Source organism: Typha latifolia, chromosome 2 (assembly GCF_019914945.1).
Source record: "Typha latifolia isolate L0001 chromosome 2, TyphaL0001v2, whole genome shotgun sequence".
NCBI classification, from domain to species: domain Eukaryota; kingdom Viridiplantae; phylum Streptophyta; class Magnoliopsida; order Poales; family Typhaceae; genus Typha; species Typha latifolia.
Genome location: NC_133087.1, coordinates 5,150,512 through 5,168,977, shown reverse-complemented (window position 1 = coordinate 5,168,977; position 18,466 = coordinate 5,150,512). Strand labels below are relative to the sequence as shown.

Below are 18,466 nucleotides of genomic sequence, written 5' to 3'. Positions count from 1 at the left end.
CTGCAAGTATTAGGTGCTTTTCTGCAAATATGCCTTCAAGGTAGTGGTTATTCTGCAATTATCTCGACACAATAAGACCATAATTTAGGTGGTGGTATGCAAATTTCCCCGTTTTTATCAACCTCTTGTCGTCCACTTCGTCCTCTTCTCGCGTCCGAGGCACCCCTTGCTTTCTCGTCGCCTCTTCCAACACACACAGAGAGAGAGAGAGAGAGAGAGAGAGAGAGAGAGGGAGAGAGAAACACTATCCCTATTCTCCATCGCGGTCTTGGGATCTTAAATGGATTCCCTTGTTCTTTGGAATCCTCGATCTAGGTGCGGCGTTTGTCTCTCTCTTGTATACTGGGGCCTTCTTTCGTTTGATCTTTCCTCCCGATTTATCTTTTTATCCAAAGGGATATAGTGATTCCTTATGTTGTTTTGCTTGCTTTGTACCCATAGAGCAGGATATTTCATTGTTGTTGGTTATTAGGTGTGGAACCCTTCGTTAAAGTGAAAAGTAATCGGTCTATACATAATTTTCTATTGTTTTCTTAAGATTCGTGTGCTTTTAAACTCTTGTGGTTCGAGATTTGGAAATACGAACAGTATCGAATTATTCGTAGCGGAAATGAGTGTTCTTTGTTGCTGGAACGTGGAACAACCTTCTTCTCTCGATATTTTATTTATTTATTTTCAATTGATTGGAGATTTTAGAATATCTGATGGTCTAGGTTCGGGAGTGAGGTATATGTTGGTACTTGTGGCTGTTGATCTGATGCCTTTTGCGAAAAGAAGTATCTTTTGTTGTTGGATTGCCTTTTAAAGTACTTGCATGATTAATTAAAGGATATGATCTAATAATTTGGTTTATTTGGAGCAAATACTGTGTAAAAGATTATGTTACTGTTATATTATATATAGCAGTGTAAAGATTTTTGAAATTCTAACTGTCTTGTTGTTCCATGTACAATAAATCTCCTCATCAGTTGGTTGGCTTTGTTTTCAATATCCACAGTGTGCTCAGGTGTGTTTTGCTTCTAGCGCATATATGGTTATAGTTATCTGCTTTGCTTGTATGCTGTCGTACTATATGTTAAGTCCTCTCCAGTTGCTGTTTTACTATTGTTGATTTTAGTTTCTGTGGTTAAATGAAGGTACTGTGGTCTGTATATTTTGTGTTATGTCTACGTATCTGATAGCAATTAACTAAGTGGTGCAGTGTTAATCTTTCATTTCCCAATTGGAACATTGAAATAGAACAGGACAACTTTGAGTTCGGGCAGGGAATTTAATTGTCCATATAATGCCCCTTTTTACTTTTCATTTTTTCCTGTTTGGAATTTGAGTCTTCTATAATTTGTCAAAAGATTTATATGCATCATTTTGTTAGTATGTCTTTATCTGTTTTCTTTTGGACTAATTTTGTTTAAATCTACTTATAATGCTACCAAACTTTTCCTGCTGTTATGCTTCAATGGTTTTTTGCCTGATAAAGCCAGAATATTTTTCAACAGTATCAAAGTATTACATCAACATGAAAGCAAGTCTATTTGGCAAATTTCACAACCCAACAAAGTAGGATTTGAGAAGAACACTTGAAACAAATTTCTCCTCCCTTGTAGGATAAAAGTGCACCATTTTTTGCTCGTTTTTCAGCAAATTGTTCGTTACTGCATGATAATTGTCACAATTACTCATTTAGTCTTCTTTCTTTTAGTTTTGCTTCCTCTGTGTTGTTGAGAAGGAAACAGTGGAGCTGTTTGAAACTTTGAATCCATGTTTATGTGATGGTTTTTTACATGGGAAGGACGGATAGGATCAAATCATCACAGATGTCTAGCAAGCAAGATATTTGTGTACTTGCTAGTATCCAACTGGAAATATGGATTAGTATCTCTTTGAATTAGTTGATTTAAAGATGATTTAAGGTTTATCTTTTCTTGACTTGTGTTAAGTTCAATTAATCTTGAATTCCATTGATCAAAGAGAACTACATGTACGCAAGCCTTATTTCATTATTGGAGCATAGGTTTCTGTGACTTGAAGCAATGCTACATGCTATCAGAATGCATGATATAAGTCTTGAATATCATACTATGTGATACCCTCATATTGGGCACAAAAAATAAAAAGGGTGTCCAATGTATGAAGCTCTTTCTTATGCAGCGGTTGGGGAGGGGATATGTAAGCCTTACTCTTATTTTAAGAATGTTGTTTCTGTAACTTAACCTCTTGGATACATGGGGCAAGCATTACATTTGCACCAACGTGACACAGTACAAGGGGAGGAGGATGTAAGCAACCTTAATTCATTTCTGAAGAGATTGTTTCCAAGAATAAAGGGCATCCCAACAGAGGCGGACCTAGGGAGGGGACATCATAAATGTAGCTAAAGTATTACCTTCATTTAAGGAGATTGCTTCCAAGACTAGAACCGACGACCTTTTGGATATGTGGCAAGTCTTAAGTTCAATATATTATTCAATATTTGTGAACTTTAGTGAGCTAATTCAATAAGGAAAACTGCTGCTCACAGGCTGTTATGATTGGTTTGTTAATGCTGAGCTAATTGTTATGAGCTATACAGGACAGACTTATTTTCCATAAACTATTTGAATTAAATTCCTTGGGACCTTATATCCAGTTCAGTGGTTAAAAGAGTTTGATTGACATATAAAGACTAAACAAGATGAAGTTTATAGACATATGATCAACCAATTTCGTCTATACAGACTGTCCTCATGTTTTGTATATGTTCTTATAATTGCTGTGTATTCTAAATTGTTAGCCACCCTGTTGGGGCTAGTTAAGTTGCCCTCTTTAGTATGACTTTTATGGTCCTTGCTTGGTTTACAGGCTTTTGCATGACTTTTGTTTTTCCTTAGTCATTGCATGAAATATTTACCTCTCAGATCATCACCTTATGATCTTGTGTGGTTCTAATTTGTATATGTATTTTCACTGCTCTTGTGTATTACATTAGTCATTAATACATTATTACCACCTCTGTGCATGGTAATCTGTAATCATCAGCTTTTTATAGGCTAGTATATTGCTTTGTACTTCCTGATGTTTCACATGTTGTCATGAGATAATATTTATACTGTCTACTTTTAATGAAGATGGCCATGCATATAGAGCACACACAAAGTTCAGAGTTCCCAAGCTTGTCTAAGTTTTCAAAATCCTTAGACTTTTTCAAGTACTTAATTCATTCTCCTTTCCTTTTTGAAATGTCAAGTTTGTTTTCAGACATAATTAAGACCTTTTCATTTTTCATGGAGCATGCAGTTGTCCTATGCATTATTTAGTTTCATGTTGATTTCCTTGGTTTCTCTATGTCATATGCTTATTTCTATAAATTTACTGTAGGAGATGTCTGCGTTAACTTTGTGTGGTGGCACTAGTGGTTGCTGATCTTTCCAGTTGTAGTCTTTTTTCTCCCAGCAGTGTATAGTACAATGATTTCATGCAAATGAATCTTTGTGATACCTTTGGAGTTTTCAGTGGAGGTGGGAAGGACTTCTGCAAGGAAGACTTAACCTTAGCTTAGTTTTGCTAATTTTGTCCAACCCAGAAGTCAGGCTACTGGTACTTGGCAAAAATATTTGGTTTGAATTTCAAGCTATTCATGGACAACAGAGCAGGAAAAGTGAGATTTTCTGCCAATATATCTTCTTCAATTGCTTTTGGAAGTTGCAGCACAATTACAACGGTGGCTGGATATCAAGCCGATAAAACTGTACGACGTGGTTCCCTACTCACCTCCAATTTGTGCAGCTTCCCCACAAAAGGGACAAAGAGGAAGTGGGGTGATTTCATTGGAGGTGAATCTCTAATAAACGCTTCATTGTCACTGGGTTTGGGCTGTTCGTCGAATTCCTCTGATAGCAGTAAGCAGAACTCAGCTACAGCTTGCTCCATGTCTTCAGCTAAGGAAACTGGTAATGGGTCTACTATGGATCTTGATTTGAAGTTTCAGCTTAGTCTTGGCAATGAAAATGCTCCTAGCTCAAATAAACATTTTGTTGCTGCTCCAAAGGAATTGGAAAGTGAACCTAAGTGTGACCTTCAGTTAAGTCTATCTGTTGGCCCATCTAAATCTACTGTTACTAATGCTTTTCCAGCATCAACCCAATACCATGATATTTTGGAGACATCAATGAATTTTGTTTCAGTGCCAATTGTTGATGAAGGGTCAACATCTTCTCGTTGGAAACGTGGGAGCAATCTATTACCATATCTGTATGCATCAGAAATGAACATTGATTTTGCTACTAAGCATATGATTCAGTGCAGTTCCAATCAGCCTCAAGTTTCAGATCTCATACCAAAAACGGTGCAAACACAGAAACATCCAGTTGCTTCTACTTCCAGGGTTGCTTGTCCGCAGCAGCGTAGCAGTAGCAAAACCTGTCAGTTCCAAGGATGTAGAAAAGGAGCCAGAGGTGCTTCTAGACTCTGCATAGCTCATGGTGGGGGGCGGAGGTGCCAAAAAGAAGGATGCAGCAAGGGAGCTGAGGGCAAGACCATCTTCTGTAAAGCCCATGGAGGTGGTAGACGATGCCAGCACCTTGGATGCACAAAGAGTGCTGAAGGCCGCACTAATTACTGTATAGCTCATGGCGGTGGTCGTCGCTGCAGCTTTGAAGGCTGCGCTAAAGCTGCACGAGGAAAATCTGGTCGTTGCATCAGGCATGGTGGAGGCAAGAGGTGCCGGAGAGAGGGCTGTAAAAAGAGTGCAGAAGGACATTCTGGCCTATGTATCTCTCATGGAGGTGGCCGGCGCTGCCAATATCCTGAGTGCACAAAGGGTGCTCAGGGCAGCACATTGTATTGCAAGGCACATGGTGGAGGAAAGAGATGTACCTTTTTTGGTTGCACCAAGGGGGCTGAAGGAAGCACACCCTTCTGCAAGGGGCATGGTGGAGGGAAGCGTTGCTCATTCCCAGATGGTTGCACAAAGAGTGTTCATGGTGGAACTCAGTTTTGTGTAGCTCATGGTGGTGGCAAGAGGTGCGCTGCACCAGAGTGCACTAGGAGTGCAAGAGGCCGGACAAATTTCTGTGTCCGTCATGGTGGGGGAAAGCGTTGTAAGTTCGAGGGGTGTGGCAAGAGCGCACAAGGGAGCACTGATTTCTGCAAGGCACATGGAGGAGGCAAACGTTGCTCCTGGGGACAACTAGGATCATATCTTGGTGCTGGCCACCCTCCTTGTGATCGGTTTGCTACGGGGAAAATTGGCCTTTGTACCGCACATACTGCATCGGTAGGAGACCATTGTGTCCATGGAGGATACACACTGAGGACTGGCATGATTGAGTTTGCACCACCTAGTAATTCTGAGAAGATGAAAGAGGTTGTTGTTCAGGAAAATCCACTTGCAAATGTGGGAAATGGCAGGGACAATCTCTTAGGTTGGACTGGATTTGACAAGACCAAATGGATGCATCCTGCGAGTACTCCACATTCTACTTTGGTTTCTCTTCCAGAAGGTAGGGTGCATGGAGGAAGTTTGATGGCACAGCTAGCTAGCAGCGGAAGTCCTCGAACCCACACTGGAGGCCAAGGTGAAGGTAGTAGTACATCTAAGCAGGGAATAATGACCTATCCTTTGCCTCGGAAGTGGCTGTAGAACACTGAAGAAAAATGCTTTGTGTATCTCCCTGCCTTTTGTTTCATTTGTTTCTGGCAAATGTCGTCTCATTCTCGCTGTTTCTTCATGTTTCTCGTTTGGTAACTCCTTCGTGTCTAAATGAGGAAGCAACTTTTCCTCATTCTTTATCTGTGTTGGCTAGAACTTGTATGTAATTCATATAAGTCCCCAGTTATGAAATAAATAAGCGGGGAAAGAAGTGTGGGCGGTGTGTGCTATGAAGTGCCCAGTATAGTAAACCTTAGGTGCTTATATGTAGGTTATGTAGGTTATGTTGTTTTGACAAACAATATTGTAAATATTCGTTCCTGTGAATACACGGTTACTTTGAAGAACTTTTGTGAATACTTAGGGAATTAGGCCAACTTTTTTACTGGGTTTGCTTTATATATCATAACCATGATATCTTTTTGTATTCTGAATATTCAGATCAAATTAACCTATTCGCTGATGCTACTCGGAGTTGATCAAGTTCAAGATAGCTCGTGAGTTGATCAGATGGTTGCCAGATGCTGCGACTGGATGGTTCATCAAACAAATGCAGGTCCGTAACACTATCAGAAAAGTCACTGACAGAAGCCAGTTTTGAGCTTACTCTGGTTGGTCGATGTATCTCTCTACTCTATATTTCTTCTAGCTTATAGCAGTTCATAAATTAGTTCTGCCTTACCGGTACTATGTGTGTTTGTTTTGTTCTTCCAGAGTATTTCTTCTCATCCAATCTGTACATGTTCTCTGAAAGAGTCTTCCGATGAAGCATTCTGGTACTTTCTCAGGTAATCTCGTCTCACATTAGGATTTAGGACTAGTTGTGAGATAAGAGGGGAATTTTCTGGAAATGTTCGAGCGGATAGGTGCGGTGGCATAGTAGTAAACTCTTTTGATGGCCTTGTTTCTTGCCCTGGTAAGTTTGGGGCAGGCAATTGTCAGTTTCTTTATATTTTTTGATACGTTAATATTATCTCCTATCTGCACCGAGACTGCAAAATTTTCCTGTTTCTTGAGCAAGTAATCACTAATCAGCATTGGCCCTATTTTTCTTGAAGATAATCATAGTTCGAGATTAGCTTCTTCAAGCAGTTTAGGCTGACATCCGAGAAATCTTGAATTTGATTGACACTTCTTTTTCAATCTTGTTATCTCTTCTTGAAAAATTTATCAAAACCACCGCACATTTTGTCTTTATTCTCACACATCCTAGATGTTCGATCATTAGACCCTACATTCAGATGAGTTAAAATAATTATAAATACAAAATTCCTGTAATTTTTTTGATCAAGTAGGCTGCAGCTCCTGTTTCATTGAAACTTAAAAAGGTGGTAATCAAAGGACTACACCAACCCAAAAGTTAGAGATTAACCTGTAAATTTCTGTATAACTAGAATTTAAGATTAAACTTGTGTGCCCATTCTAAATCCAGAATATTTTCCATGATGAAAGCAGACAAATCAAGCTTGGTGAGAGAATAGCTTCAAGCTTGAAATGAAATAGGCTTGAAATTTAACTCAAATCATAATTAACCACCCAAGCTTTGATCAAGTTTAGACGCCATGATCAATAAGAGGTCTGTTCACGTGTACTTGGTCGAGAATAGGTTGTGCGCAAAATAACCCTCGATGATAACCTAGAGGTAAACTACAAAAGATAATAAGTTGACAAACAAGAAGAATTATTAATTATTCTAAGTACAATTTTGTTGTGATCATTAAGCATCTTCTGAGAAGCATGCATGTCCATTTGTCAAACATGTCGAACAACATCAAGCATAAGAGAGAAAAATATGCCCCAAGCCAAATTCAGGTGGATTGGATCGATGGGTAGCAAAAGAAAATCTATTGACTCATGCCTTCCTTGGCATGCCAATATGATGTCCAGAGGTCTAATTATTGATACTATATCATAAACAATGAAATCGATGGACATCAATCAACAATTTGCTCAAAGAAGATCTGTTGAAAATTGAAAGCATACATGTAAATCAATGACAACGAGGAACAAAAAAGGTTTCAACTCAACTTCTGCAGCAATCCTTCGTAATAGCCAGACTATCATCCTTCTCGAATTGGTATAGCTGATATCAATCGCAGTGTTGTCCACTCTACAGGAGCTTCATGTTTGCAGGATAGAAACTCCCCTATGAAGTCACCTATTCTGTATCAAATCTGATATTACGAACTACATTATCTCCCTATTCCATTCTTATGATTCCAAAAGGTGAACAATGTAGAAGATATCTGTTACTTAAATTTACAAATTTGTAGCAGGGAATATATCATGAATCCACAGCTCATCTAACAGAAATTTCAGTTAAACTACCAGATGGTCCCTTCGATGTTGCTGGCAAATCCACAAGCATATGCACAGGAGCAAAGTACATATGCAAGGAAATCATACAGATAATAATGCCCAAGAAAAGCTGCAAAAGAAGTGGAAACAGAACAGGAAATAAGAGACATCTTTATCACCGAGTAGAAACAGTATAAACAACTATATTGACATTTGAATCATAGAATTCAGGGAGAACCTGAAAACGCAATAACTACCTGAATAGTGGGCTTGAAATTGAACAGGTATATTGATATAACCATCGTAAGCAGCAATGCCATTGAAGTTGAGTACACCTGGAAGTAAGGATAGTTGAGGTTAGTTGAATTCCATATGAGAAAGTTCACAATGGGAGTCAAGACTTCACATTCACGGAATATAAGTATGCCAAAGGATTACATAGGAGAGTAAGATCCGGCATGTCAATACTGTCATGAAGGAAAGACTAAGCTAACTTCTATTTTTTTTCAATGCAAATAGCCAAATACTACAGATATTTCACTAAAAGAACTTGATTTATAAGAAAGACTTCCATTAATTTACAAATGATAAGATATCCTTTGTAAGCTTTGGGAGTTCTTGCCACTGAAGAAGGAAAACAAAAGGGTTATATTGGAAAACCGTAGGGCCATCCCATCTAGGCAGATTACTGTAAACATACTTATTGGAACACACTCCAAAAATATGATACTGTGGTTAAAACTTAAGACAGAAGATTAATGAGTTTGAAAATTGCTCTTGTTGCTTCCTTTACTAAACATATTCTGCTGATATATTATCAAAAGAATTTAGGGGGGAATTATCAGGAGAAATGAAGCTCAGAGGAATATAAGGTAACAATTAGGAACATAAGTTGACAATTCTATTTAGATATGTAATAAGCAAATTCAGTCTAAAAGGAACTCTAGAATTTAAGATAGGCAACCAGCTGCATTCAAGTATATCCATATTCAGCAGTGCGACCAACTAGATGATCATATACTTTTAGGAAGATCATCAAATTGTGTCTGGTATAATAGCAACAAGAGCACACTCCAGGGAAACTCATAAACATATGAATGATATAGCAACTCATAAAGCTGTAAGGAGAATGTCTTAAAATAAGTCATTACTAATTAACAAAAAATGTAGACTAACCTTCACAATGTTGTCTGCATATTTCATCAACCATGAGACTAGCAAGCCAGTAGATCCTAAATTTAATACAACCATCCATGTTGTGACAGAATACCCATTAAATAGTCGCTGCCACCATGGTCCATTCTCAAATCCACCTTTAAAATCACCGAATATAAGCCATGCCATGTTGAAGATAGAACCACACCTGAGAGCATTTTTAAGATCAGGATTTATTATAATTATCTCATAATGTTCACGACTCAAACCCTACATTCCAATGCCTAGAAAAAGAAGTTAGTGATGATGTCAAAGTACAAGAAGCAGATAGAAAGACCTACGTATATAATTGCAAATTCTGCCAGTATAAACTATCATTGTTCTTCTTCATTAGGTATTCTGTGTAGACACCAGCTAGGGCTGAAAGGCAGGCAGACAATAGTCCCAGCAAATAACCCTGTATAGGAGCAGAGAACAGGGAATCACACGACTTCTCTCCACATCCTTTCACCTGTAACAAGTAGAGGAAAACAAATCTCGTTCTAAACTTGACTTTTTTTACTTGCAAGTTCCAAAAACATTCGAAAAGGTAATTGCAATCGCATATCTGGCTATCTGCTAATCATGGTATGACAAATGAAAACATTTTTCCTTCTGAAAATGAAAACAAAATAGTCAAGCGGTCAAGCCATTCTCGCAAAGCAGGTGAATAAAAGAGAACTTCTAAATTTGATTCCATAATATGTGTTCTCTGAAATAACATTCAATTAAATGATCCTACCAAGGAAGAGTGGACAGGTTTCTAGTATAAGCAACAATGGGCATTGACATTACATGATGCTTTGGTTTTTAACTTCTTATGAAGGTAACTTGTTTGTCAATGGTCCTTGTTCTGTCTAATAGTATGCTGCTATAGAGAAATAAGTTTTCAGAGAAGAAAGGTGGCTAATATATATATATATAATTCTAATTCTATAGTACAGTTTCGCCCAAGCTCTGAACCCAGCATACACTGTAAACAGCATTGACCTGTGAATCAGTAATAATATTGTCGAAAGCGGGCAATCGTTGAGATTTTCTCTTTTTACTTCAAATATTTAGTGAAACATTCTTGTGCAATATGGTTCAATAGTTTGAAATTATATTCAAAGATAAAAGAATATAGCATTCATTACAGAGTACACAGTTTTTGGACATTGACTATTGCTTCATCCAATATTGTACGAAAGAGTGGGGAAAATGCAAAATAGGCCAAACAAATTCAATTTCTATATACTAGAGAAGCAATTTTGTAACATCCCGTTCCAAAAAAAAAAAAAAATGTGAGCGCACGTGCCGAGCACATGCGCTGCCTTACCCCTTTCCCCTTTCTTCTCTTCTTTTCTTTCTTCTTCTTCTTCTTTTCTTTCTCTTCTTTTCTTCCCCCGCAGCCACTATTTTTCCCCTTCTTCCTCCTATCTCGCCGGAGCGCCATCGGAGCCCATCGATCCCATGGTCCAACTCGTCGGTAAGTCTCCTTCCAGCTCACAAGATTAATTTGGGTTATTAATTTTGTTAGTGCTTTCTCCCTCCCTTCTTCCTCATCGTCGGCCTTGTCGGGTGATTGGCCGGCCGGTGGCTTCGTGCCTTCCCACGCCGGCCCCGACAGCTTCACCTCTCCCCATCCTGTCAATCGTGCTTCCTCACCGGTTGGCACCTCGTGTGCCTTTTCCCCCGGCCAGAGAGAAGGGCTAGGTGGTGAATGGCCGACTATCGGTGTCGGCAATCGCTGGCAGCCCCTCCCTTCCTTCCCAGCATGCCTCGGGTGAGGATGGGAGATTGGCTGTGAGGTTGGGTTGGGTGCGGCCCAGCCCATCTCGGGCTTGGGTTGGGTGCGGCCCAACCCAAGTGGTGGATTGGGCTGCAAGCAGCCCAACCCAGCCCAAGTTGTTTGGGTTGGGCTGCAGCCTAACCCAAGAGGCTTCTAGGCATTACAATGTTAGTTCCTTTAGGGCTTTGGGCCCAATCTGATGGACTTGTGTTGGACTCTTGGGCTTTGAGGTAGCCCAAGTAGAGTAATTACTCTTGAATCATTTGAAATTACTTAAGTCATGTTGTTTATTTATTGTTGGCAAACTTGAGCCTTAATATTAATTATTGATAAGAAATAATATTATTAGATGATATAGTAATTGCCATAAATTAATATTAATAAATGAGGCAATAGATGAGAGTACCACTATGAATTTGCTTTTAATGGGAATTTAATTATAATTGGAGTTTGATAACCATATTAGATGTGCGGATATATTCAATAAAGTAAATTAACCCAATGAGGTATATTTTATTTACTTCGAATTGACAATAACTAGTGAAACAGTAAATATGATGAAAATTATATTAATAACCGTTAATGGTGCGTCAAATCGTTATAATTAATATACCCACTCTATTGAATTAATAAAGGTAAGGATTTTCGGATGGACCTACTCAAACCTATATCGGATGTCAGTAGGGTTATTTAATTAATTAGTGGTAGAATTGTTATGCTCATATTTTATTACTTTCATTACCGATGTGGACTCTGTGCTACGCAAGGATGATCCGTGGCGCGATTGAAGTTGATTAACTTGGAAACTAGTCAGGCAAGTAAATCCTCTGTAGTCTAAGAATAGTGTAATATTAATGTGTTGTTGAGTTTATGAATTCATGATATACAAATCACATGTGTGCAAATAATTTAATTACTGATCAACATTATCATATTTACTTACTGCTTCATGGTTATTTACGAATTGTTAGTGCATACATAAGTATGATAACTTTAATGTACATGACATATGATTGATGATGTGATCATTGCACTACTTGCATGTATTACCACGTAGTTAAGTTCGGACTAGGCAATGCCCTTTACTAACTCAACCCGAGGTTAAAGGTAGAGTTCATTGTATGGTGCTTATGAGTAAATGGTCCACGCCTGAGGTCGTTAGCCTGAGTGAGTGACATTCAGGCGATCACACTGCTCTGTCAGAGACTAAACACTGGTGATATGAAACTATATTGGGAGGTAGGAGTCTTAGACCTAGCAGTACCCAATGACGCAGGGTCCGAGCGTCTGTTGTTGAGCTGTGCTCTTGACTATCCCGCTGCGGGTGGTGGTGATTGTGGAGAGGGAGATATGGGCTTACGACTGGGGTCCTTAGTCTGTTGGCCACAGTACAACCAGTTATATACAGTATCGCCAGGTATGTACGGGCGATAGTACCGCTAGATGTCTATCCCTCCGCAATGTATGAGATGATTAGTGAGCATGTATTTATGATGTGAATAGCTCGATGAGCATATCATGATGATTTATAGCTATGACTCTGTGGGTAGACATGATCATCGGGCTGAGTTTTTCGGGCCAACTAGGCTTAAATATTTGTTCACAGCCCGACCCACCAATCACTCGGGCTGGGCCGGGCTTTTCGGGCCAACCGGGCTTAAATATTTGTTCACGTCCCGACCTACCAATCACTCGGGTCGGGCCAGGTTTGGACTGGGCTAGAATAGTCTAGCCCGTTATCGCCCGTTGGCCCATAAGAGATTGGGCTAGCCGGTCGGGCCAGGCTGGCCCGATCCACCAATCATTCGGCCCAACCCACATTTTAGCTATTTTTAGAATTTTTTACTATTAGCTTATTTAAAAAAAATATTTATGTTCCTCCATTTAAAAAATAATAATAATAATAAATTAAAAAATTGTAAAGGTGTGCTTAAATAATGCAAAATGGTACAGTACCAAAATTTCCGTTGGTTTTTACTGTAGCAGAACGGGCGGGCCTAGTTGCGGGCCAAACGGACGGGCTTCCGGGTTGGGTCAAACGGGCAAAGGGCTGGCCCGTGCCGCCCATGGGTAGTTCAGGCTCAAGCTGGGCCAGGCCTAAACCAGGTCCGGGCCGAGCTGGGCACAAGCGGGCTAGGCCTTTTGATCAAGTCTATCTGTGGGAGCATGAGAGCAAAGATTTGATGGTTTAAACGATGCATATCATGTATTCCTTTATTATTATATGTGAGTTGTAGATATGGACATAATAGACATGTTGTATGGATACATTATCATGATCATAATGTTATACATGCATATTTTGGTGACATCCTTCCTTATACTACTTTTAGACTGTAGAGGAGTATACTTGCTGGGCTTTGTGCTCACCACCTTTGGTGAAAATATTTTTCAGATTAGTGGTTGACCCCGAGTCCAAGAAGGAGCTGATGAAAAGTTGCTCATAATCTTTTTTTTCTATTTCATTGCGGTACGCAGGTATTTACCCTATTTATTATATATAGATATGTATTTTGGGGGCTTGTTGCGACCAGTGGTATTTTGGATCTCTTTTGTTGAATTATTTGTAGAAATGTAGAATTTTTATCTTGTTATTGTGTAGAAACTTGACCAACAGGTTACGTGAAAACCACGTGGGTTCCACCCACATGGGAGACACGTGTGTTGGCGGGTGTTTCAAATTTGGTGTTGCATATGGCAAAATTCATGCTATATGAGCATAGACAACTATTTTAAAATTTCTAGTTGCCTAAGTACCAATCGTCCCATCACTAGTTCAGAAAAGGTAAATGGAGCAGGTCTGCATGTAGTATACATAATAGTCAAGTAAAATATGTCAATTTTCCTCAAAAAAAAATTGCCCAAAATAACAGCAGAACTATCACAGATTGATTCGATATTTAATAGGTTATATGCTTAGCAAATGGTTATCAATCCAAAACATGCTAGGATCAAGATCCGATAATTCAAAGGCACAAGCTCCTTTCATAGTAACAACAGCAAAAAGTTTTCTAATGACAAAGGAACCTGGCTAGTTGTTGTTCCAACAGCTAACAACACAATCGCCATCCACTGTAGATTTGACAACTTCCTTTTTAAAAACAGCCTATAATATCAAAACAAAAAGTAACTATTACTCAAAAATAATTGGATAATTATAATATCGGTCTACTACATATACTTTAGCTTATGGAATATACAAGTACAACACATCAGATTGGTAAGATAGATATTGGGATGACAAAAACAACAGCAGCAACTTGATGATATACATAATTACGAGTCAACATTGTTCTAGCAAGAAAAAGCAAAACAGAGCGATATGTTCTGTAAAAAATATTGAATAAAACTTCAAACTGTTTGAGCCAAAAGCCTATAACTGTCAATATCAGGAAGTACCAAGATTCAGAATCTATAACATCATAGTCTACAATTTGCACAATTATAATGTCTAATAACCTTCTAAAGCATGACATGGTCATTTATGACAGAATAAGGTGTGAAGGTTTAGTAAATGCCTCTTTTCCATGAAAAGTTGAAAATCTAGATGGCTGATTGAGGAAATAGTTGGACATTCAATGTTGATTTCTAAGTCTGCTAGGTATTGTAACAAGAATCAGGTCGGTGGATTCTTATTATGTATGCAGGACACATGATCAAATCCTCTTGTAGTTTTTTCCCCTTTTCTTGTTCACAGTGTAAAGTGCCTCTGTACTTTTTTTCATATGCTTAGTTAAATGCGTGCATTTGTCTGCCTCTGCAGAAGAAAAGAGAAATACATTCATATCTATATATATTCAAAAGTCTGTAAATTAGAAGAATGAGAAAGATATTATTGAGAGTGCTGTGGTATGTCAGAATGGCCATATGAACGATTTGGCCGGCCTAGTTGGAATTTTCTACAAATCGACGTCCAACTTAAGCCAGGAAAGGAAGTCCCAATCCTTGAGTAAACTGGAAAAATCAAGCTTGCTTTTCCAATTAATTGATTTTCTCTAAACTAGATTCAACCAGTTTATTCTTGGGGATATTACAGTGCATACATCTGACTATTAACTTAAAGAATCAATAATGCATAAAAATAAAGTCAATGCAGTAAAGAAATTAGTGGTTCTATTATCTTGAGATAATAGAGGTATATTGCATTAACTGATCAATATAAAGAAATCATCAAATCAATGATCCAACCTGAACAAAATGCCAGTTGTGACAATTTTCAGATTTCCCATTATCTGATATGTAGATGGATCAACATAGGTTAAGGTAGCAAACTGTACATTGTTGTGGACAAGATATATGATAGAGGGGATGGGAAATAGCCGCACACTTTTCCACTCTGTAGTCATTCTCGGAGGAGACGATGACTGGGACTCTTTCCAAAGAAAGAAACTGGATACCAAAAGCTGCACTCCAGAGAAAGAAATAACAATGTCACAAGTACAATGATGCAATTTAAGTGCTATAAACTTGTAATACGTTCTTAGGAAGAATAATAGAATTCCCAGACAGTTCAATATAGGGTTCACATGGATTTATTGTCAAGATGATCAATTGAAGTGTTGTAAACTCGTAATACGTTCTTAGGAAGAAATAATGGAATTCCCAGACAGTTCAATTTAAGGATCACATGGATTCATTGTCAAGATGATGAAGTCAATTAAATTTAACTTAAATCCATGAATCAGTAGCAACTAGCAGACAAAGAAGAATCCTCACTGAGAAAATACCTTAAAGATTTCTGCAAGAAATGGAATGGTTGCATAATCATATTTGTATCTGCCATTACTTTGTGAAAGTGTAGTCAAAATTCCCTGGCATGTAAATCAAGTTACTCTGAGTTGCACCAATCAAGAAATTTACAAATTAAGTCCGCATAAACATTAGCAATTCTGAGCAACAGAAACAGAAAGAAAGATATCATACAAAAATTGCATAGATGATAGTATCAAACTCTCAATGGCCACAACTCAAGCAAATAAAATATTGGCAACATAATAATCAAACACTTTCTGAAAAAAAATGAAATATGAAACCACAACTGCAATAAGAATTAGTATTCTCATGAATGGTGAGGGGGAACTGCAACCAAAACAATTAAATCAAGTATCAAGTAGTACTACTAATTTTGACAATTCCTCTTTCCCAACATGAAGGTGAAAGAATTGACTTTGTCCAGAAAGATAGCTAATGAAATGTCGTAATAAACAAGATGATAGCCAGGAAATAAAATAAACTAATTATAAAAAGGTTCTCCCATGGAAAGTTGCATCTTCCTTTTACTTTAAACCAGAAGTAACTAAAAATGGAGAATGGAGAATGTAAGCACTTTACATACCAAGAAGTATCAGAAAAAAGTGCAGAATGCTTCAAAGGAAGCAGCCACTTCCTCCAACAAACTCCACAGATATCACGGAGTATTCAAGGTTTGAAGTCAAGTCAACATATAATCTAGTGAGTGTAGAGTGAAAAAGAGTTTTAAACATCCTACCATGTGGTGCTATATAATTTAATCACGTCCTCAAAACCTACCAACATGACCCACTTCTCTTGCGGGACTCTAGGCAAACAAGGAGAGCTCACGTGACTGGGACTTCTACAATAGCAGAAGTAAAAATGCAGAGAGCCTTTTGTACAAGGTGGCACAAGCTCCACCAATCAACCTCACTGTTTTAGTCCTCTGCATTGCCTTACAGCCCAATAAGCCCTACCCTCTTGTCACAAATTATACATGAATTATTCCCTTGCAATTATTCACAAAACTTGATAAAATATATGCGTTATTTTAAAGTCAACACTAAGTTCCTTTTTATGTTGGAAGAAAGAAATTTCCCTACTTTTTCCTAGCCAGTGTTTATATATGGACTTCCATTTGATTATCAAGGGATCAGCCCATTGGCATTCTTTACATGATGAGATATTTTATAGCACAGAAATACAAAAGGGCAGTGATTTAAACAAATCCACTTAAAAAGCATAGGTATTATCACTTTGTCTAGTGCCATACTAAATAGTAACATGGAATTTCGGATGGTGTAACACAGTAATACCTAAGCATTAGTTCATGCACTCATAACTGCATGCGAAGGAATCAAATGGTTTTCAAAACTACCATTATGTATGTTTTACGAGCATATATTCCAACTCCCGCAAATCAACCATCCCAGTTGGCTAGATTTGTTTTTAACTTTGATAACAAAATTTTTGAAAATTTGCTTTCATGCTCCCACATTATTAACTAATTCTAGTACAGACCTACTGTTTTACCATTTCTGAACCAAACCCCATTATCTTGATTCAGATAATGCCTTGGCCAAGTTAACCTAACAGCTTTTGACAAAAGGGTACAATACTTTTTTGAAAATGAATCGTTTGTGATCCCCAACATTGCTTTATTTCTCCCTTTGAAATTTGACCATACATCCTTCATTTTCTTAAACTAAATTAGAGTATTTGGTTGGGAGATGATACCCTTATTTTCCACTTTCAATTTCAACCATCCGCCCTCCATTTACTGAAAATAAAATTTTCAAAGTATTTGGTTGGGGTGATCTGGCTTCGATCATCATTTTATTTAACTCAGGTTTATATCCATTTCTTTCCTATCATCGTTTGGTAATCTCGGTAAGCATTATTATCTAAGCGTCTAAGTCACAATCTATGGCTCACCACTAATGCATCTCTCTAGAAATTGCCAAATAAATTTCAACCACAGTAGCATCAATCAACGACACGAAGTTTCCCAGTATCTAAGGTTCACTCTTTCAGATCATCAGTGTAAACATAACAACAGAGCAAGAAACACTAAAATGGAGAACTAAGTTCTACTTCTTCGATCACAGACGGGTGGTTTCATGAATTCCATCAACGATCCCATCGTCTCAACGCCGAGTCAAGGATGGATCTGGAGAGCTCCTTAACATAAGATCGTATTCTGGGCAAAATCTAAGAGAACGGAGGAAGAAATCAGAGGCTAGGGTTTCGTGCAAACCTGGGAACTGGTGAGGAGAGTGAGAAGCGCAGCAACGAAGTACCAGTGCATCCTTCTATTCCTTTTCCTCTTCGGAAACAAAATTTCGGAAAGAGGAAAAGAAATAGCAAGATGGGATAGTGGGAAGAAAAGACGGTCGTATCGAGAATACGAGAGGATCGGGAAAATATACCGTGGGATTTTTCGTATAATGGCTAATCTCGTAATAATGGAATTTCTAATTAGCATTATAAATAAGATTTTCTAAAACTACGTCCGATGAAGTGCATTTGTCAAAAAGACCTCTCTTTGACCGTGTCGGTGCTGCTTTAGCTCCATACGTTACTTTTTATATACTTCTATGATGCATTTATTTTTAAGACTTTGCTGATCTCATATAATCTCATATTTAATACAAAATTAATAGATAAGATTAAGAGTCTTAATTTAATATTATATCTCTTAAAATAGGATATATTAACATCCCACCAGAGTGGAGGAGAAATAAGGATCTATAACAAACTAACAATGTTACTTACTAATTTTTTTTTTATCTTTTCATTAGTATTTTATGTTTGAAATTTATTTAAGGCTTATATTGAAAAACGTT

At 38.0% G+C, this 18,466-nt stretch overlaps 2 protein-coding genes across 8 annotated transcripts; one reads left to right on the top strand and one right to left on the bottom strand.

Moving 5' to 3' along the window:
- The first annotated feature begins 100 nt into the window (after positions 1 to 100).
- Positions 101 to 6,626, top strand: LOC140782439 (uncharacterized). 6 transcript variants are annotated; one of them, XR_012107878.1, is made up of 4 exons: positions 138 to 315; positions 3,355 to 5,558; positions 6,068 to 6,182; positions 6,341 to 6,626. XR_012107878.1 is itself a non-coding variant. In XM_073128996.1 (3 exons), exons 2-3 carry the CDS (start codon positions 3,614 to 3,616, stop codon positions 6,103 to 6,105), a joined length of 1,983 nt encoding a protein of 660 aa, XP_072985097.1. In that variant the 5' UTR covers positions 138 to 315; positions 3,355 to 3,613; the 3' UTR covers positions 6,106 to 6,626. The 6 variants fall into 6 exon arrangements, 3 of the variants coding, with proteins under 3 accessions (XP_072985095.1, XP_072985097.1, XP_072985096.1); XR_012107876.1 differs by having other exon boundaries at positions 6,068 to 6,237; XR_012107877.1 differs by having other exon boundaries at positions 6,068 to 6,247.
- An 828-nt stretch (positions 6,627 to 7,454) lies between these two features.
- Positions 7,455 to 18,034, bottom strand: LOC140782847 (CMP-sialic acid transporter 1). 2 transcript variants are annotated; one of them, XM_073129666.1, is made up of 9 exons: positions 17,878 to 18,007; positions 17,715 to 17,790; positions 15,617 to 15,700; positions 15,078 to 15,292; positions 13,917 to 13,995; positions 9,421 to 9,590; positions 9,101 to 9,287; positions 8,182 to 8,259; positions 7,455 to 8,054 (listed from the first exon to the last, which is right to left on the bottom strand). In XM_073129666.1, exons 4-9 carry the CDS (start codon positions 15,233 to 15,235, stop codon positions 7,926 to 7,928), a joined length of 801 nt encoding a protein of 266 aa, XP_072985767.1. In that variant the 5' UTR covers positions 15,236 to 15,292; positions 15,617 to 15,700; positions 17,715 to 17,790; positions 17,878 to 18,007; the 3' UTR covers positions 7,455 to 7,925. The 2 variants fall into 2 exon arrangements, with proteins under 2 accessions (XP_072985767.1, XP_072985768.1); XM_073129667.1 differs by lacking the exon at positions 17,715 to 17,790 and having other exon boundaries at positions 17,878 to 18,034.
- Between the last annotated feature and the right edge of the window lie 432 nt (positions 18,035 to 18,466).